Below are 21,661 nucleotides of genomic sequence, written 5' to 3' on the forward strand. Positions count from 1 at the left end.
TTTATCTGTTTATTTATCTCTTTATTTTGTATATTTATATATGAATTTATCGACAAGTCATCTGCTCCTGCCGCTCGCGGTACCACCTTTTCTTGTTTATTTGTTTATTTATGTATCTATTTATTATTTATTGATTTTATTGGCAAGTTTTCAACCGCTGCCGCAGAACTGCTTCCTTGATTATATCTTAAATTTATTTATGTATTTTTATGTATTCACTTATTAATTCATGTATTTATCTATTTGTTGACAACTTCTCTGCCCCTGTCGTTTCTCTTTTCTCAACTATTGCAGTGGTGTTTGTTTGACGAGCTTTTGTTTTATTTCGTTTGTTTGTTTGTTTGACGACCCTTATCTCAAATGCTGCAATTGCGTTTGTTGACTACTTAATTAGCTGCTCTTAATTGTTTGTCTGTTGTTTGTTTGTTTGTTTGTTTGTGTGACAGTTTTCTGCATCCGCCGCTTGTGGTGACAACGATTTTCTCACCTGGGATGACGACCCCTCTCCTCAGCTTGTTGACACTCGTAGTGACATGTGTTTGTTTGTTTGCTCCTTCGTTTGTTTGTGTGTTGTTTGTTTGTTTGTTTGTTTGAACGATGACGAGTTCTTGTTGTGACAGTGATTGTTCGAAACACTGAAGTTAGACCGGTCTGTACAAAAAACTTGAGTGCCCAACTCGGTGTGTCCCAAGCATTGGTTGGGATTGGTTGAAATTTCAAATAAATTGATCCAAGTTTAAGCAAGTCCGACCAAGCGTTTGGTTCCCACCCGCTTGGGCACTTTCTCGTGCATATAACACGCCGCTACAAGGCTATTTTGAAGATCAAATAACAAAGGCAATTAAGCGCTCTGGAGATTGATTCTTACGCACTGAAATTGTCTTGCATTTTAAGTGCTTACTTCCCGTTCTTGTTCGTTTCTTGGTTTGTTTGCTTGATTGTTTCAGTGCTAATTGTTCTTGATGTATACTGAATACGACATGCGATATGTTTTATCTGTATTTACAAGATGTATGTGTTAGTTTGTGTTCTCAGTTTTCAACCTGGATTAATTCCGAATTTGAGTTGAGTAGGCCTTTTTTTCAAAGGTTGCTGACAAACATTTTGATATGCTAGACTGACTCCTGACTCAGGTGATGAACTTCGCTTCTTAGCTAAGTCGCGTTAGAGTGGTTCAGCATTTCAACTAATTTTTCATTTGTTGTTTTTCAATTTTTTCATTGGTTTTTATTGAACTGAGCTGATTGCCAACTGCTTTGCTTTGCACTTCCGAGTCCTTTTGTTGTTTGTTTGTGTGTTTATGTGTTTGTATGTTTGCTTGTCAGTTTTTCTTACCCTCTGTGTGTGTGTGTGTGTGTGTGTGTGTGTGTGTGTGTGTGTGTGTGTGTGTTGTTTTGCAAGGTAGGCCTACATATGACAATGGACGGCACACACAGTGTTACGATTCCCTCAGTTCAAAGGAAATATGATTCTGGACATTTGATCAGAACAAGGTTGCATCAGTGTACACGCCTGGTATTCTGTATGTGTTCCGACTGGAACCGTATCAGTTGCACATAAGACAAATGGCAGTGTCTGAATGAACTTGATTAAACGGTTACCGAATTTTTTCTATGAGTGAGTTCTTATGAGAGAGACAGAGAGAGAGACAGAGAGAGAGAGAGAGACAGATATCGGCAGACTGAGAGACACCGTGTGTATAGGGGTGTGTGTATACAGGGCCGGCTGTCCGGTATCATGTGTGGAGTGTTCGTGTCAGTCAGTGTGTGGCGCCGCCGGGGTGCACGGTGTGTGTGTGGGGTGTGTCAGTGCACGTGTGTGTCGGTGCGCGGCGTGCGTAAGAGTCAGTGTCAGTCACTGACAGTCGGCGGTGACACACTTGGGACCGTGAGACGGAAAGTAAGAATGAGAGAGGTAGAAGAGAAGATAAATGTTTGTTTTCTTGATTAATGTAGTAAGCATATAATACGGTTTGCTTTTCTTTTTCTTTTTTTTTCAGCGGTTTATAGCCTGGCCTACCCAGGCTGGTCTGGTAACTGACTTTAAAATCCGCACACAAACTGACACTGATTCATCATCTTAACCCGTCCTCTTTTATGTAAAACGACAAACCTTTTTCGAATACCGGTTTCAATTTCATTTCTTGGGGGAAAATCCCAAGTTTATCACCTTGTGCCTGTCTGCCCGCAAACCACGGGCTGTGGTACTCAACACATTCAGTTTTTCCCAGACGCTGCCAACCCGGGGCGTCAAGTCTATCGTGTGCAAAAAAATACACTGACCGTGACACAGAAATAAAAACTAACTTACGTCCTTAGTCACAGCTGGTGACAGCTAAGTGCTTGCAACTGCAGGTGACGTTGGCTGAAAGCCGGTTGTACTCCTGTCGGCTCGACATCAGTCCTAAGTTGAAAAGACTGACTTAAAACAATCAGAACTGACTGATTGACCGTGCAAGTCGTTTGCAAGTGCGTCAGTCAAGTTGAGTTTTGTTGTATATGGGATCACGTGTTTGAGTATTCAGTATGCACGGGATCGCAGGAAATCGCTAGCCTACATAGCTTGTCAAAAATGGCTATTGCGGCAGGTGTTTATTATCAGATCGCGGAGGATAATTCTTCAGTTTTGGTGCAGTGACATCGCGGTGGAGTTACCTGTGAGCTGTCGAGGATCCATACGATGTGGCTCAGTCGACAAGGGACGACACTCCAAAGACAGTCACGTGACGCAAACATCAACATGGCGGGGCTGCGGTTTCGTCGCAGGACGAAACGTTTGTTTTTCGTGCTTTTAGTAGCTTGTTTATTTTGGTTGATGTATCTGCTATCATCACTGCCAACAAAAGGTGAGTGGGTGTTCCAACTTGCGAAGTGCCTAGACGGATGCAAGCTGCATTCGTAAATTTATGCAAGATGCAGCAACCGCTTAAAGTGACATGCACACTTCGTCGAGTCCCATGCCATGGTTGACAACGTACGCCATTTTCGGTGCATTTTCGTCGATTGAACAACCAAATTAATTAATTATGCTTAAGTTTGAAGCTCAATCCGTCAATTAATTTCACGACAAATGTTCTTTGGCTTGCTTACATGGACTTGTATCAAAAATAAGTAAAGAATGTCACTGGATTCTGAGCTATGAATTTAACACGCTAAAGTTCAAGATTACCTCAGATTCTAAGATTAACGGAAGGTGCAACTATCTCGTCTTACTTTAACAATGCTGACTTAAAATCACTTTCAATAGTGTTTTTGTTGAATATGCAGACAGATGGTTCGAATCAGAGTATTACAGTGTAAAGCCATGAACGGGGAAAGTTGCAAATGATATCATATATGTCATGATTGCAAACAATTATGTAACAAAACACGATCTAAGGACGAATTTTCTTAATTTCTGATGGGGTTTTCGGAGGTTTTCGGGTTTGTCGGGGGTTTTCGGAGACAAGTAGTACCGCATCTAGGTCTACTCATGGTAACTCTTGAATTTAGTGACCTCCCTTCCCCATTGCCAAAACTCTGGCCAGGTTGTCTGTGCCTGTTGGCATGTTAACTTGCAATCTAGTCATGCTCTTATGAAAGACACTTAAGCGTCTTACAAGTGGAAATTCAAGAAATCTCATTCGATAGTCTCTCACCACCCTATTTCAGCCATGGAGTCCTATTACCACAGAAGTGTAACGATAGGGAATATATACACTTACAACAACAAAGTAAAAATGCTTCTGGTTTCTACACTAGCAGAAGGTCTTTGTACTCCTTTATATATATATATATCAGTATCATACAATTGAAGACATGTGATTATATAGCTATATTCTGATAGACACGTGGGGGAATTCGGGGGCTGTGATTGGATGGTCTCACACATCCCTTTTCCGATCATCAAAGCATAACGCTACGGAAATTGGTAATATTTTGCCGATATCCAAACGATATCGGCAATAACAAAGACGCATGGTTCCGGTTTCTTCCACGTGTATAAAGTACACGCATACCTCGCCAGGTTTGTTTCTGTGACTAGTCGACAGACGTCGATGCCATTTGCTTTGTGTGTGTGTGTTTTGTTGCTCACTGTACATGACATACATTATGTGTAAAATCCAGTTCTTTAACAGGCAACAAACCTTGCAAAGTTTAAGAAGCTGCAATCTGAAGCGACCTAGTATCTCTGATTCTAGCAGACGATCTTTCAAATGTTTAACACAAAATCAGCAAACTCTCCTGTCACATAGAACGTCCATTGTACAGTGCAATGTTGAAATGAAGTTACCGGTCTGAAACATTTAGTCGTTTCTTCTGAGACAATCTTTGTTCTCTTATCATCTACAGATTTACCGCAGTCTTCATCACGCAAATCCCCAACAGAAGTCAGACTTTCAAACATAGATATACGCAAGCAAGCATGATACGTCATGACGTCATATGATTCCTAGCATATTGACGTAATGCTAAACATCCGGTTATCTCGAGTCTTCTCCGTAATACATGTCCGTGGGTTTTTCAATGTTCAGTGATTTCCGTGGATACATGCGCGAAGGAATATGCGCACTATAACCGTCGTCTGCAATCAAGTCAAGTCAAGTATTTTATTGTTTTGGGCCCAGAGGGCTTTGAAACAAAGATAACTTTAACAAAAAAAGGTAACAAATCAGACAGTTAATATATTATATGTATACAAATTGAGCGGACAAATACAACAATACTATACAACCAAAATAAATTGGCAATATACACTTCCATACATACAAACAAAAAGAAAAGAAAAATAGGTTTAACAAAATCAGGTAAGAAATCAGACAGATAATATGTATACATTAAGCGGACAACGATAATATACAGCCGAAATAAATTGGCAATACCATTATGCCATGCATCTTTTATAAAGACACAAAACAAAACAAAAGCATACATTACATACATCAACGACATGGACCATTCTGGTAGTTGTTGCTGACAAAAACATGATTTTAACACAGAACATAATATCAGAATAGCTATATAAACGCTATTGTGTTTTCAGCGTAGCAATAGGGTCCGATATATTTAGACTCAAACAAGTATAATGCGACTCGTCTTCGACTTGTCAGCATTATACTTGTCTCGTCTAAATATCGGACCCTATTGCTATGCTGAAAACACAATAGCTGTTACTATTGCTGGTCAACTCTAATGAAGATTACAGATTATCCTAATCTGCCTAATTTTTTTGACAAAACATGACATGATAATACATGTTCTGTCCTTGAGCACAACAAAATCTCTAAACTCGAATGGTGTGGAGCAAAGGTGGTGACAAAGCCGCTTTGACAAGTATATGAGCTGCGTCCACAGGTGTTGAGAATCACCTGGCTTGTTAAAGAACTTGTGGTCAGTCAAAATGGAGTAACAAACCACAACATTTTTTTGTTTTGCGCTCTTTCTCTTCGTTAGCTTTTTTACATACATGTGAAAAACCTCAAACTTGACGTTGTGTTGAGTATAAATGCATTATATTATATATGTGTTGTTGCTGCAAGAGGGCAACAGTGTTGATGCGCACAAAAATTGCGAGAGGAGAGTTCATCTACAATTGTCCAAAAATATCTAAATCAAAGCAAAAACTTGCATTTTGCAACTACATGTACAAGTTTCTAACCTCATACTAGCAATAAAGACGCTATGTGTATTCAGCGTAGCGATAGAACCCGATATTTTGACTCGATCAAGTATAAAACGTCTGTTCTTTAAATCAGTGTATTATCTTGTTCTTGTAACGAGACCAGAGGCTTGAGAACGAACAGGTCTGTTATGGAGACTAGAAGCTCAAAAACCGGCATATAAACTGATATATTATGATTTGAGCTAAACTTATACAAAAATCTATTGTCTTTTTTTTCTGTAGAGAGGTTTATAGAAATTGATTTTAGACTTAGAAAGACTTGTATCTCGTCAATAAGAATACAATGTGTATGTATCATTAGCGACTGACGTAAACAGGAGATGCAGTTTGTCAGATCATTGAGATGTAGGTCAGCACTGTCAAAACAATTTGATCAAAATCTCATGTTTGTTTTGTAGTGTAATTGAAAAAAAGGTCTTTTTTCTCATGGAAATGTTTAATGCCCTGCTGTTTGGAGATAGACAATGTTCTTGACCATAAGTGATTCCATGCGGAATGGACCAACTTGTGACGCTGAACTTGTTGGCTCCTCTTAGTTTGCTGGGGCTATTTTGGGGCTGCAAAAGGTATGCGACCCATCCGCATGTCATCATGTCATCTGTTCTAAATCATATGCTCAAGAGTGATAAGATATTCTCACCATTACTTGTCAAATGGAATGGAAGAGCACAAGATAAAGAGTACCTTGATGTGTATTGCCAGCACAGGGATAATCATCCTTTTGTTTTGTTACCTTGAACATACAACTTTTTGTTTTACTGAACAGTTCATTTTGAATATACTATCCAGTGGAACCCCCCCCCCCCCCCCCCCCCTTTTTTTTTTTTTAAGGGAGTCTCAAAATGGGTGTACATTTACAAGGGCTATGAACAGAAAATTTGAGAAACAGGATCTTGAAAGGGAGGGAGTCTTAAAATTGGGGGGGGGGGGGGGGGGGGGAGGTGGGGTTTAGGGGGGTTCCACTTATCAGCCTGCTGGTATGTTAATATGTGCTTGCAGACGACATTGAAAAAGAGCTAAAGTCAGTTTCCATATTTATTTTTGTCTGAATATTTTGTTCAGACTCACATTTGGGTAAATACAACCTTTTGTCACAGAAAAGAATGTACAAATGACTAGAACAGCCTTTCTTGGGAAAGGAATCCAATTTTTATTTGATTTGGATACTTTGTTACAGGTGGGTATCTTTGAACAAATAAAGCTAAAAGAAAACCTTAACTCTTAAGTAGAGAATTAGTTTTTGTTTTTGTTTCAGGCGATACCATGTCTTTTCCAGGAAACGTGTTCAATGGGCCTTCAGGACATAAAGGCTCTCCAGAGAAGTCTGTCTCCAGGCAGTACTTCACAACAACATATAAACTTGTTCACAAGGTGGAGCCAGTCAAAAATGTTTTGGACGCTCCCAAACCTCCATCGGCTGGGGCAGGTTTTGCCGCGGAGGGACATGAAGATAAACTGTTAAACCCCAGTGTGGTAGGAGTTGGTAGTAAAGCCGAGAAGGATACAGGTAGCCAGTCAGAGAGTAAGAAGGGAGACATGGACATGCGTGCAATCGGCAGTCTGATCAAAAACAAAACGTTAGAACTTGGCGTCAAGCTCAAGAACAAAACGTTGGAGATGGGAGAGAAAGTGAAGAACAAGACACTAGAACAGCTGGCCGTGATTGGCATGAAGCCCAAACATATGCCTCAGCTGGTCTTTGTACCGTTCAAGTGGAATCTCACAGTGTCCTTTGACGATATCGGGGAAGTCATGAAGGAGACCCAGTTTTTGAACAAAGTGGACCCCCTCAACCTGGACGGCCCCATTCTACTCAGTACACTAAACCGGACAGCAAACTTTACCTACAAAATGCCTGTCAAGTTTGGCTACTGTGACTGCTTTGAGAGGTACTGTTTCTGCTGCTCCCAGATTGTCAATAAGAAGCTGCATCTCAATTCTACAGGATGCTCCAACTTCACTTTTATGTCCAAAACACATGTAAGTCGTTGTATTTATGGCAGTTTGTTTTTGACTGGTTGGTATGTGGTCTTGATGTTCTTCTGTCTCTCTCTGAATTACCTGTATGTTTTATTTCGGAACCTATTGGTGATTGTTCTTTCATGCCAGAATGCTGTTGCTGAACATTGCATGGCATTTAGTTCATAAATATTTCTTACTATTTTGGAAGCTGTACTTGTTTGTCTTAATGCACTTGCTTAGATTGTGTACAGCTGTTAATGTGTACAGCACGGTGGAAAAATTAGGAGAAGGGACTAACATTAACTTACAGTTCTTATGATTTAAAATCTAAGTTTACCACTTTTTTTAAACCCCCTCCCTTTTAATTTAAGATCTGATTTTCTCAGATTTTTGGCAATGTGAAAAGGAGGGAGTGGGGTTGTTCCATTGTAATTCTGTTCATGCCAAGAGTGTGAAATCAAACACAGAAACAGAGGGAAAGCAGTGCAGTGCAGAGGACTATGAGTGGAAACCACTGGGCTCAGACCAATTTTGAGTTGAGAAGTAGTGAAGCTCGCATTTTTCATGATCCGCTAACTTCGACCATTATTTTTAATTAATCACTGAGACAAGGTACTAGGTATGTAACCTCTTTATTCCTCCTTTCTTCAGTTATTCAAAGAAAAGAGGAGTTTTTGTGCGAAAGTTTGATAGAATCCTATTCACTCAACCAGTCTACCTGCGCAGGCGATTGAATAATGCGCGGTTGTATAGTTCAGGAAAAATCATTCCATTCTGTTAACACTTCTTGTCAGTTTCCCTGTTTTGGACTAAAATCAAGTACACAGTTATGTTGTTATTCTGCTGTGGCGGTAAAGGCAGATATTATGTGTTCTGTTCATGATTTGTTATCGCTTAGGAAATGTTCTTTCTTCGAATGTGACTAGCAGACGAACTTTTGCATTCGTGTTCCAACGTTAAAAACTGTATGAAGTTCAGTTTTCTGGGGCAAAATAGTGTATGAAACCGCTGTATGTTCTTTAAATTGATGAGATGTGTGCATTTGGTTGCGTGTGATCTGTTTATAAAATGAAATATTGTCGAAAACTAACCGTCGGATTGCAGTCTTTTGTCCAAGCAACTCAGTTCAGAAAATTTGGAAGGGGAACTACTCTTATCGCTAGACAGAGTATGAGAGTTACTTGCCTTGGAAGTTTGCTTGCACTCATAAGAGATCTAAAGTGAGTTTCTCTGCACTGATCGTTAGATTTGGAGTTAGAAAACAACCAAACTCATGGATTTTATATGGAGATTAATGTGTTCAAGCCTGTAGTTGCTAGTTTAAATGCAGTATGTTTGTATTGTTTGGTCTAGCGATGTATATTTCGTACATTAGAGCGTTCGGAACTTTTCAATCGCTAAAGTAGTTCCCTCAAAGTCTAGCTCATCAACCTGTGAGCTATCGAGGATTCAGGCCCGTTATTGGGTAAGTGATTTTGGTTGTTGGGTAAGTTACCGAAAAATAACTGGCCCTACACGTTTACAGAGAGAAAGAAGCAGAGGGGGGAATAATAAATAATTCAACCCCCCCCTGTTTTGTTTTTTATTCCCAAGGCTAATCCACTTGTGTCCACAGTGTGCGCTCATATAATACCTCGCACAATGGTGTTTCCTTCCATGAATTTTAATTTACAAGAATACATATATCATTATATGTCAAGTACAGTGTGTGCAGTTGTGTCTTGCTCTTCTCATACATGTACTGTGTATTGATTGTCTGTCTGTTACTGTTCATGTTAGCAGTGTCAAGCAAACAACAGCTGTATCAAATCCAATACAGTCAGGTGGTATTTTATTTCAGACTGGAAAACTTATACCTGGCAGTCACGAACATGTCACCAAACAGGATTTGAATAAAGCTAACACGTCTTTTATTACATGTATGATATTGACAACAGTTTGTGAAAACGACAGTATTAATTAACACACTTAAAAAAATAGAAAAGCAACAGAACAGCCTTGGGTTTCATGCATATAATGATAATTGGTAAAGCAAGAATTGTTCCAAATATATGATCTAGCTTGTTTTGAAATTTAACTTTGAGAAGACCTCCATCATCACACTTTTTCTAAAACCTAGAGTTAAAAGTAACCCAAGCAATTTTCCATTATGGATGTCATCCTGAGAAAAGTTACGATCGAGAGGGTTATGAAAATACCCATAAAAAATGTAAAATTAAAGACTTGCAAAATGGAATAGAGAAAATTCGTCACTAGAATCCTGATGTGGTCTTCGAGATTTTGTTTTTGTTGTGGGTATTTTTTTTAAATTATGTTGTGTACATGACAGCAAACACAAATATCCAAAATAAATCGCACAGCTCAACAACCCAACCCCCCCCCCCCCCCACACACACACACACACACAAAATTGAGTTAACAAGTATAATGTATTGACTCTCACGAAAAGGTAGTCAGTCTCTTATGCCAAGCAGTCACTAGTCAGAGTAAGTGAACATATTCAGTGATAACATTACATGTGTGGGGAGAAAGCACACAAACAGAATATTAACTGGGAGGTCTGACTGCTTCTCCATTTAATTTCATTTTCACATACCTTTTTGAGCAATCAACCTAAGTTAACAGTTTTCCTTCATTTCAAGGGGCATGTTTGGGTCAGTATACACGTTTGTATAAAATAAGATTTTTTTTTTTTTTTTTAGCATTTATGAAGTAGAGGAGCAGATAATTTATTTTTGATTTATTTATTACTGACGAAAGTTTTGAAACTTCACATACTTTAATGACTTATTAATTTACATTTGAAAAAGCTTGTACGACTCCCAGCTACCTCATCAAAAATTAAATTCTAGTTATTGTTTCGTGTTGGTTCACACAGCATTGTAAAAAGTACTTTAATGAGCTTGATAGCAGATAATAATTGTATTGTTTCAGGAATTGGATCTTCAATTCTCGCTAGATGGAAAACCTGTTCATCAGAGCCTTATTTCAGGTAGGTCTAGCTGATCAACAGAAATGTTTTTTGCCTAAAACATATGTTTCATGCAGGTTGTAACTTTTCTCTCTCGGTTTTACAGCTATGTTCATGAATAAATTTTAACAGAAATATGTGTTTTTTAAATCGTATCATATATAGTTTGGAAGACTACAAGCTGTGTATATATTTATGATACAATACGATTTTTGTCTATTTTTCTTACATTCATCAATAAAAAATATCCATGTGGGGTGTTGATTGTGTGAAATAGAGCGTGTTTCCTGTGCAGCGTTTGGAGTGTCCGGCATTACATGCAGTTTAAAACTTGTAACAATTGATTCTTTGATGTGAACATTTTTTTTAAATTTTGACCTTTATCATGTGAAGCCAATAGCTTAGCACGTGTGATAAGTCCCTTTTGAAATACAGCTTGGCCGTTAGTTTTCATGCGAGCTGTGTATCTTGTTGTGTATCTTATACACGCTTCTTAATTCTTTAGTGGTTGTGCTTGTTTTGTAACTATACTGGTATTGCGTATTACACGAGTAAAATTAAATCCACGGAAACGGTTAGTTGGTCAGGGCAGCCAGTAAATCTGAGGTGCAACAACATGGCAGTAGCTTTATTTTAATACAAGAAACTGACAGATATTTTCAATGCCAGAAACTGACTGGTTGGTGAATTCTTTCCTGGTATTTTCACACAAAAACTGGTAAAATAATGGAAATTTCCATGTAAAGTTAATGCTGTATTTTTTATTTTATTTAACTTGAGAAAGTGCATCGAACCTGTCTTGGCGACCAGTTTTCAATAATGACCACCTGCCCAATAACAACCATATTCAACTAAAAGGATTCCCGACAGACTTTTTTCCAATGTAATTCACCTTTCCATAGCACACCACCTGTCTATAATTCCCAATTTTGATCAGTCCATTGGATGGTTGTTATAAACAGGTTAAACTGAACTACAAACTATAATGATAAAAAATAAATATTCCCTTTTCATTTCAGCGGACAAGTCCCCCTTGCTTTGCCTGGGCTCCTACCCGAGGGTGGCGGACATCTGCGTGCATTTCTTCAACATGACGTTCAAGGTGAACGAGCACTACAACCACCAGACCCAGCTCCTGGGCTGCACCGACCTCAGCCTCAACTTGTACAATAAGACCATCGGGGCCTTCCCCGTCGACTGCTTCCAGATCCCGGGCGACCCCGGCAAGTCCCACAAGGAGCGCAAGTTTAACATGATGTTCAACTGGATGCCTTGATTCTGTGTACCTATGGGATAGGGGAGGACAGGAGGGTGTTGATGTGGTGAGGAAGGGGGGGGGGGGGGGGCAACAAGGGAGGTTGGTTTTTTTTGTGTGGGGAGATGTGGAAAACAACACAGTGTTGAAGAGGGTGTTGGGTGTGGGTTGAACTTGAAGGGCTGGCTGAGTTTGTTTCAGTCTCTCGACTAAGAAGGTTGTGGTTTGGGAATGGAGCAGTTCTCCATTGCTGTCTGTGATGCACTCTCTATGAAGAATTTTTGCCAATCTGAGGCCTGACAGTAAAGGTGGAGAGAGAGAGAGAGACAGGCTGACAAAGCATGCGTGTTGTGACAGATTATTTGCGTGTGTGTGTGGAGTTGGTTTGGTTTCTATGCTGAAACGGTGTGTACTGTTTATGCAGGCATAGTTTTTGTGTGTGTATTTTATGTTTGTGTTCTTTTAAAAAAACTTCTTTTTGCAACGCTGACTGAGAAAACATGTGTGTGTTTAAATGCTGTTTATTTGTTTAAAATAAAGAGGGAGGGAAAGAAAGAGAGAGATGCTATACTTTCCTTAACAATGTGTGCCCATTAATGTACTTCTGAACAGTTCCAACAAATATTCATGCCATGGTTGATTGCTTTAACAACAACAAAAAGAGAGAGTGTGGTTGTTTGTATGCTGAAGTATGTATGAGTACATGTATAAATATGTGTGTTATTGTGTGTGTTTGTTTTTTACCTTGCAAAATGTGCTTCCACTGCTATGAGCGTAGATGTTTATGTTCAGGATAATGTTTGTCATTAATGTTTATGCTTGTTTTGATGTGTTCATTGCACTCTTAAAAATGTATCATGGCTGTGATGTACGAATCAGCCTGCATCATCATATTATCAACGGTGGGGTCTGAGCTGGCAAGCGGTTATTAAAGGTGATTGTGCAGACATTTGATAGTGTTAGTGAAAGCGTGCACCTGCTGTAATTCATTTGTTTTTGAAGCTTTCTTTGGGAAAAGTGTTGAAACAGGATCCAGTGCAGTCTTTTCTTTGGTACACTGTAATGTACTGTAACTACAAAGTGCTACAGGCATGGGAATTGTCCGCCGAACGGCGGATTTCCGCCAAATTTTTTTTTTGTTCTGCCGAAAATGCAAAAGTGTCCGCCGAAAAAATAAAGGGGGTAGGCACACAAAAAAAGCACCGGTTACTTTGGCCTTTGCGCAAAATCCCGCGAAAACTTTCCGTACTTTGTTCACGCACTGCTACCGCCCGCCTCAGTTATTGAACTTTTATGTCTTGAAAGTAAACCAGATTGCACAGATTGTGTTACAAGTTACATTTTCCTGTTTGTCTCAAGGTATCAACAAACCGATAATGTTCTACTTTTCACCCCGAACATAACCCAGATGTTCCCTTGAAAGTAGACAAAATCACTTACCTTTGTTGTTTTCTCGAGTGTCATAGAAGCTAAATAAACCATTGAACCTTTGCACACATCCAAGGTTTGAATAACGCAGTACATGACGTGACCCTCGTCTTCTTTCAAGGGAACATCTGGGTTATGTTCGGGGTGAAAAGTAGAACATTATCGGTTTGTTTGTTTTTTCATTTTCTTTGTACAGACATTTATCGTTATCTCTTCAACATGATTGAAACAAGAGTTTGAAACTTTACACACTCCAAGAGTTGAATGACCTGGAGGCATGAACAATGTCTGGGTGACACTCATCACATTTCAAGGTCCTGGTGGGATTTAGTTTGTTCATAAAATGGAAATGATCAATTTTTCAAACGTTTGTGAGGCTAGATCATTAAAATCTTCAGGTACTTTTGTGGTTTGATGGCCTCCAGACATTTCGCAAGTGTGGTTGAGCCTTGTATAATATCAAGTTCACATTAGGGTCATGTTCAGGTGACCAAATGAGAAAAAAGCTTTCAAACTTCACATCATTCTAGGTTTTTATGACCTCAAGACATCGCACAAGTTTGCTTGAACCTCATCAAACTTCGAGGTCACAGTGTGGTCAAATTCGAGAAAAGGGAAAGACTAATTTTTTTCATTTGTTTTTAAGGTAGATCTTTGAAACTTTATTCTCTTTGAGGGTTTGATACCCTCTAGACACTACCCCAATATACTCGAACTTAAGAAAATGTCAAGGTAACACTAGAGTGCTTACAATTTTACTGGAATGTTTATAGAGCTAGGGCAATTTGTTTCTGATGCATCGATTTTGCGTATCACCAAGGTGATAAGCCGTATGAACTTTTGCTCCTCTTGTTCATCTTGTTTGCAGATACGTGTACAAAATGTATATAAGTTGTGATAGAAGCAGTTGTTGCCTGTGATTTGTTTTGTCTTGGTATTAGTGTGTACAGCGGAACCCCCCTTTTAATACCTCAAAACATTGGAGAAAATTTGGTCTTAAAATGGAGGTTAACATAACAAAGGTTATGGAGGGAATACATTGAAAAATCAAGGCCTGAAAAAGTAAAACAGGTGTTTCACTGTAAATGAATTTACAAACACATTTACGCTTCCAAGCATGCACTTGGAAGCGTGCTCGTGTCATTTGTGATTGTAAAGGGAGGTGTACTGTTTCTGTAAGGTTACTATCAGTAGTCAGACTAACGTTGTACATGCATGTACAAAATACATGTACTCTACAATATAACAAGTATTCTTCGATTCATGTCACATTATACTTTACATCAGCAATTGAAACCCCCCGCGGGTTAGGGGGAGTCCCATATTGGTTGGGACGAGAAAGAATTTACCCGATGCTCCCCAGCATGTCGTAAGAGGCGACTAACGGATTCTGTTTCTCCTTTTACCCTTGTTAAGTGTTTCTTGTATAGAATATAGTCCATTTTTGTAAAGATTTTAGTCAAGCAGTATGTAAGAAATGTTAAGTCCTTTGTACTGGAAACTTGCATTCTCCCAGTAAGGTAATATATTGTGCTACGTTGCAAGCCCCTGGAGCAAATTTTTGATAAGTGCTTTTGTGAACAAGAAACAATTGACAAGTGGCTCTATCCCATCTTCCCCCTTCCCCCGTCACGATATAACCTTCGTGGTTGAAAACGAAGTTAAACACCAAATAAACAAATAAACAAATCAGCAATTGAAAATGCGAGTGTGATGTGTGTGTGTTGAATTGCTTCTGTCATTTCTGGAGGGGATTTATTAGATGCTACTCGCCATGTTCTTGAATGTAAGTTGTTGACATAAACTTCTCATGAGGCATTATATGGTTTGGAAGCATGTCTATACACTGGAGTTCCACTTTTCTCTTCTGTCTGATGTGCTCTCATAAAAGGAGTGTTATCAGTATTGTTTTTATTGTGAAAAGTACAAAATTGAAAAACAGACTGCTGATTTACTTGTCAAAATCCAGAATATTAAAACAAACAAGAAAGAATCTTAAACGAAATTTTGACATTTTATATATATTATTTGATGTCTGTACAAACAAGAAAGGTTTAGTTATTGGAGCATTTCATTTTTGACTAAACAAGACATTCACAAGTACGTGGATGTAACGGTCTTTGTAGAGGACAGTCAAATATTTATGCAACAAATGACACGAAAACTTAGCTAAGGTATGCTTTGGATGCGATCTCTGGCAACAAGTTAATCAGAGTCTATCAGACTTTTAAAATAATATAATGAGTTATAATGTTAAAGTCATCTGACCATCTTCTTGCAAGAGATCACTTGATTAACTTAATTTTTTCTTATGGTTTATATTTACATATTAATAGGTCTAGAAAGCATGGTGAACAACTTAAAACAAATGATCAAATTTCTCCATTTTATTTGACTGAACATTTTATTTGAATACATGCTGTTGTCTCTTAAAAATCAAGAATGTTCAAACAGATTTCTCATAGAAGAAAGAACTGTGTGTGTGTGATAATAAGCATAGATTTGTTGAGTGAAAATGGTTCAAAAAGAATTGTATCTTTGTGGCACTTTTAAATATGCAAAGCAACCTTGATTCCATTGGTCAGTAATAGTCAGCTCATTGACACATGCATGGCTTGGTGAATAAGTATTAAATACAGTCAATGTCATGCCTTCGCCTGATACAGGTTCTGTGGGTTTTTTTATGTTCATATGAATTAACATGTCCTTGTAGTGTTACTGATAATGTACTGTTCCCATTACTTAACAGGGGAGAAATTTGATGCACACATATGTTTGTGGTGGGTGAAATACTTGTACCACACACAATTCATTATTTTGTGTTCACTGCTCACACTTGGTTTTTAGCTTAATGAGCAAAAATTACAGTAATGGTTTGTGAGTAATTAAGCTGGGGGAGATAATGATGTTGTATGTAATCGGATTCAGAGATAATAAAGAAAATGTACTGCTAGGCACCAGCTGGTAAATATGTAAACTCAGCTGGTAATGTTCGTTTATTATGTGTGTTTGGTGTTCTTTTCCAAAGGCACCCTTGTTTTTAGCATTATTCATTCTATGTTTTAGCAAGACATCTTACCGTAGGCTTTGATATCACCAGTGCAACACTCCTTGAGGTTTTGTTTTTATAGGTACAATCCAGTGCCTTCTCACATGATCATTTGCAGGGTGCCACAGATCTGTAAAGACTTTTACATGGAATAAGAACATTCTTTTACTTGGGACTGACATGCCAAAATTCAATGGCCTGGCTACTTTCTGTGCAGAGTCAAAAGTTTTTGCTGAATTAATTTAGTATATTGACATAGGTGTCATTTATTAAATTAATTCAAGAAACATTACCACTGTGCAGAGAGTGAAACCATGCTGTTGATTGTTGGTATGTGACCAAGTGAAAGAGTACTCTTGTTCCATGTAAAAGCCTGGATAGTTCTGTGGTAGTAAACAATGTTTGTGTACCGGGTAAGGACAGTATTTTAACAATGGGATCTGTCCGTAGGTTATTTGGTACTAACAAGGCAAAACTTTTTGAATGTTTGTTTGAAGTATTCCAGTCAAGTGCTATGATTCCTGTAGAGCTCTAGAAATATTGAAGAGAGTGTGTGAAGGGAAGTTTGTGGGGGTGGGGGGTGAGTATGCGATGAGATTCAATGGTATTATTTTTTCATGTCGTAATTTATTGTCATTTTGTAAATATGGTACAGCTGATTGGTCTGTGTGCATGCGTGTGTGTGTAAATGCCTGCTGGATTAAGATTGTTGGATTAAATTGTATTTTATGCAGTATGTTTTGCAAATAAATGTGTTCTGAGAGTCTTTAACTCTTGTGTGTATTTCAAAGACTTTGTGTTTGTGTGTGTGTGAGAGAGAGAGAGAGGGAGAGAGTGAGATCTTTTTATAACACAAATAGAAGTCTAGAATTTCGAAAGACAAACATTTTATTCAGCTGATCTTTCAAAGCAGAAATGTCCCATTCGATCTTATTTGAGATCACTGTCTTAGGTAAAGGTTCAGTTTCAATTTTCTACAGTATTGGAAAGAAAAATCACATTGAAAACACAAATGAAAACTAATAAAGTAAACCACAGAGCTTATGATTTCAACAGGTCAAAAATATACTCAACGGCAAAAGATAGTGCACTTTTAACTTTCGTGTCACGGATGTGATATTAAACGCAATGAAGTTTTACTTTGAAAATAGTTCATGCAGACTACTTTACTGGGGATTGCTCGTGAAATTTAGGAATCTGGGCGTCAACACGGCGTCACAGAGTGCACTTGCATTTTTCGGCACACAAACCCCACAAATAGGAACTTCCAATTCGTCTTGTTGGAATTTAATAGAACGATTTGTCAACAGAAAAATTAGAATATAGATTCAATAAGTTTGATATCATATGGGTGACACTACACACCGGAGAGTCAGGCATTTTAGAGGAACATTTGCTTCAGCTTTTGACAGTGCAATTATTATGGTAATTTAAAGTGTATCACGACAATTTTGTGTGTGCATAGAGTACAGATGTAGCCCCATTGATTAAATTCATTTGATTAATGATCGAGGGAGGTGTTTGGGAGTGATTTTTTTTTTTAGCTTTTATAGGTAGATAATCTGTCGAATACAATCCAAAACGGTGTGAAAGTTACTACGCAGACTAGTACACTTTATTATGATTTGAACACGAAGTACATGTATCAAATGAACCTGAGCGGCTCTGTGGTCAGCTGCAGGAAAAACAATTGAGAAAATGTTTTCTACACACCAAAGCTGTTGACAGCTCACCAGCAGTGCATGTGTTTTTTTGCCAGTTAATCAACACGTGACGTTAAGGATAAATGTTTTTACAACAAAAATGTACAGGCGACAGATATATACCCTTCACAAAAAGTTAAGGACCACTTTTTCAAACGCATGTCATATAGAATTAACAAGGTTAAATGATTTAATTGTTTCTGTATTGTTTTATTGAAGCCGGAACTGAGGACCTTCTCCAGAAAATGTCACGTCAAACATGCCAGCGAAAACAACGCTAGAGCTTGTTACTCTAGACAACCCTCTGATTTTAAATTCACAACAGTAGTCTTTCTTACAACGAAAAACTGCAAAATCTTATCCCGGCAGCTATCACTAGTTAATCTCCCCATAATCGTTTGTGAGATGTCCTACCGCGACGTAAGGTGATCTCTCCCCGGACCATCACAGACCCCCCATCAAACTATTTCGTTCTATACTGTTCAAAAAAAGAAACGCATAGTTGCTACTTGCCAAATTTGTTTTATTTTTCGAACAAATTAACAGAAAATCCAATATTTAGATTATTTGTTTTAAATTTGGTATGGACACAGTTGAATGCACACACAGTTCATTTGCATCTTCAAATCAATCAGTCAATCAATACGATTGGGTGCCGAGGCTGTCAAGTCAGTAGGGGGTGTGACTGCCTTGAGCAGCAACAACTGCCCGGCACCTTCTGGGCATGGACTGGATCAGATGCCGGATATCTTGCTGTGGGATGGTGTCCCACTCCTCCTGAAGTGACTGCAATAGATCGCGGTGATTTGCCGGCGCTTCTTCTCGCCTGCGCACACGTCTGTCCAATTCATCCCAGAGGTGTTCTATCGGGTTCATGTCTGGCGACATGGATGGCCAGGGAAGCACCTGGACATGGTGGTCGGTGAGGAACTGGGTGGTGAGTCGTGCTGTGTGCGGGCGAGCGTTGTCCTGCTGGAATATGGCATCCTGGTCAGCCAGAAGAGGAAGGGCGTGTGGGCGCAGAATTTCCTCCACGTATCGCTGGGCAGTTATGCGCCCTTGGACGTGCACCAGGGTGCTCCTTCCAGCGGTATTGATCGCCCGCCACACCATGACGCCTCCACCACCATGAACGGGTGCCTCATCCACACAGTTGGGCGCGTAACGTTCGTTTACTCTCCGGTAGACCCTCCTCCGACCATCATGTCGCTGGAGCAGGAAGTAGGACTCGTCGCTGAACCACACGTGTCTCCAGTGATTCCGGACGGTCCAGCGAAGGTGCTGGTTGCCCCACTGCACTCGGTTCTGGCGATGGCGGCGGGTGAGGACAGCTCCTCTGTGAGGTCTGCGAGCTCTCAAACCAGCTTCATGCAGGCGGTTCCGCACGGTCTGGTCCGATAATCGGTGTGGCCCGGGGAGAGCCTGGACAGAAGATGAGGCCGACAGGAAACGATTCCGGAGGTGGCGGAGCCGTATGAAGCGGTCGTGAGCAGCAGTTGTCGCCCTTGGTCTTCCCGCTCGTGGCAAGTCAGCAACGGAGCCAGTGGCTTGAAACCTGACCCACAGTCTACTGATGGTGCTCTGGGACACGTGGAAGTGCCTGGCGATTGCACTTTGACTTTGGCCTGCTTGTAAACGACCCAATGCAATTTGGCGGTCTTCTCTGCTCAATCGGGCCATCTTTCGTCGCTGAATTGTCGTCTGATTTCTTTGTGGCGAACAATCCGCTTTTATGGGTTTTGGAAGACATGGTGAGAGCTCAATATTCCCCGAGTTTCACGAGATTACACTGAAGCATGACGAGTGGTCATGCCAAATGAGCAATTTTGACATTGTAGCCACTGATAACGCATGCGTCACGTGCAGAGCTCACTTGTGGCAATGGACGAAAGGTCGACGACCAGATAAACATTTTCTGCAGTTTGGTGGATATCCTTGTAGCCATATAACTAAATTAACCAAATATTACAAGCTATGCGTTTCTTTTTTTGAACAGTATAGAACAGCGCCAACTGCAAAGGCGCTCTATACGACGCCTCCAGACTCTGATGTGTCCATCAGCAGGATCCATCTGTAAACAAGAATCGAGCCCTATGATGACGTAACCATCTCACATAGTGAGTGCACCAGGCTCGGTGGGCAGCTGGATGGTTGGCAGTCAATGTCAAGTTGTTTTGCGGATTTTGCGTCTTTCACTGAAGTTGAAAGCGTTTAAGGAGTTTGTAACACTGTGATTACTGACAACAGTGTGTGGTGGCAGCTCATGGTCGATGCCTGCTGCCTTTTCAGTAACCTTTTTTTGCTGCATGACCTTCATTTGGTCGAAGCAATCCTTCATTGTTGTGGTGACTGTATAGGCCAAACATAACATTGTCGTAACTGTACTCTGCTTAAAGCCATTCCTTTTAGTCCGATGATGTTGAAGTGAGACACTGCAAAACTCTGAACCACTTGCCTGGCAGAAACAACATCTTGTAGCCATCAAACTGACCTTGCCTTATCCAAGTCGATTCGTTTTCGTGATAGGGGCATGTTTGTTTCATTGCATTATTTTGTCAGTATGTCATTTTACAAACAAAAATTTGTGAGCACATTTCGTGGCTGGAACCCTGTAACGTAGCTCGTGCATTACTGGTTTTTGTCCTGGCATGTCTTGCACTGATTTCATAGGACTTTGAAAATGCACCCTTTTTAAAGAAAACCTCACTTTTCCTGCCTGTTTAGCACGACACAGTAACACTGCCTGCCAAAAATGTTCCCAAAGCAAGACTCGCTGCCCTTTTGATAATTAAAAAAGTGACGTTTCAATCAAATTGTCAAACCCTTGATTTTTGGCGAATATTTTAAATATTGTGATAATTTCAGGACCGGTCCTTAACTTTTTTTGAAGAGTATACATTTAGCTGCGTTTCTTTTGGAGGCTGGCATTGACACAAGAGGGGCACATAAATTAACATTGTATTCAAGTGTAGAAGCGACGAAATACAAAGAATAATCCGGCATTCAAACACTCACAAACATTCATGCGTTAAATATTCCTTTGGTTTGCCGTCACATTCTCTCTATCTTCACATCAACGTTTTACACAGTTAACACACCCGCATATTAAACAAATCTGTATTTGGTACAGTACTGTTAAGTATTCATGATATTGAATATAAGTTTCATTAAGGGACACATGAACTAATGACAGACGGTAGCCGTTTGTTATAGGCAGACGAGTTCTACAAGTATTCCTCACATTCCATTCTATACAAAACATTACTTGTGACAAAATCTTCTTCAAACCTTTCTCGGATTCCTTGCAATACACGATGCAATACATTGTACAGACAAATTCAGTGTGATAAATTTCATATTCATGTTAAACCACAAAGATTTCTTCATCTCAAGATTTGTTGGAAAATGTTAGGTTCACATTTAGACGTTTCAAATATGACATACTCTGGCCCAGCTGTGATTTGCTATTGCTTTAATTTAGGAAAAGAAATCTCGTCTCTAAGGAAATGTTGCGTCAGTTCATAATTTACAAAAATCTTAATATTGCAAACACTCCTCTTTCCCTGATCTCTGTCTCACAAAACTTTTAGAGTGATAATTAATGAGAGAGGGAGAGACAGAGAGAGAAAGAG

The 21,661-nt window shown here is 39.5% G+C and overlaps 1 protein-coding gene across 2 annotated transcripts; it reads left to right on the forward strand.

Moving 5' to 3' along the window:
- The first annotated feature begins 2,409 nt into the window (after positions 1-2,409).
- On the forward strand, positions 2,410-11,932 carry LOC138982399 (uncharacterized). Of its 2 annotated transcripts, none has more exons than XM_070355669.1 (4): positions 2,410-2,845; positions 6,917-7,641; positions 10,558-10,615; positions 11,614-11,932. In XM_070355669.1, the coding sequence occupies exons 1-4, from the start codon at positions 2,680-2,682 to the stop codon at positions 11,868-11,870; spliced, it is 1,206 nt and encodes a 401-aa protein (XP_070211770.1). In that variant the 5' UTR covers positions 2,410-2,679; the 3' UTR covers positions 11,871-11,932. The 2 variants fall into 2 exon arrangements, with proteins under 2 accessions (XP_070211770.1, XP_070211771.1); XM_070355670.1 differs by having other exon boundaries at positions 6,938-7,641.
- The last annotated feature ends 9,729 nt before the right edge of the window (positions 11,933-21,661 follow it).

Source organism: Littorina saxatilis, linkage group LG12, assembly GCF_037325665.1.
Source record: "Littorina saxatilis isolate snail1 linkage group LG12, US_GU_Lsax_2.0, whole genome shotgun sequence".
Taxonomy (NCBI): Eukaryota; Metazoa; Mollusca; class Gastropoda; order Littorinimorpha; family Littorinidae; genus Littorina; species Littorina saxatilis.

What these genes read in the sequence shown, in the direction of transcription:
- LOC138982399 (XM_070355669.1), top strand. Translation starts at nt 2,680, where the DNA reads ATGTGGCTCAGTCGACAAGGGACGACACTCCAAAGACAGTCACGTGAC. An exon ending in ATCATCACTGCCAACAAAAG is followed by an intron (nt 2,846 to 6,916) that starts GTGAGTGGGTGT and finishes TTTTTGTTTCAG; the next exon opens with GCGATACCATGTCTTTTCCA. An exon ending in TCATCAGAGCCTTATTTCAG is followed by an intron (nt 10,616 to 11,613) that starts GTAGGTCTAGCT and finishes TTTTCATTTCAG; the next exon opens with CGGACAAGTCCCCCTTGCTT.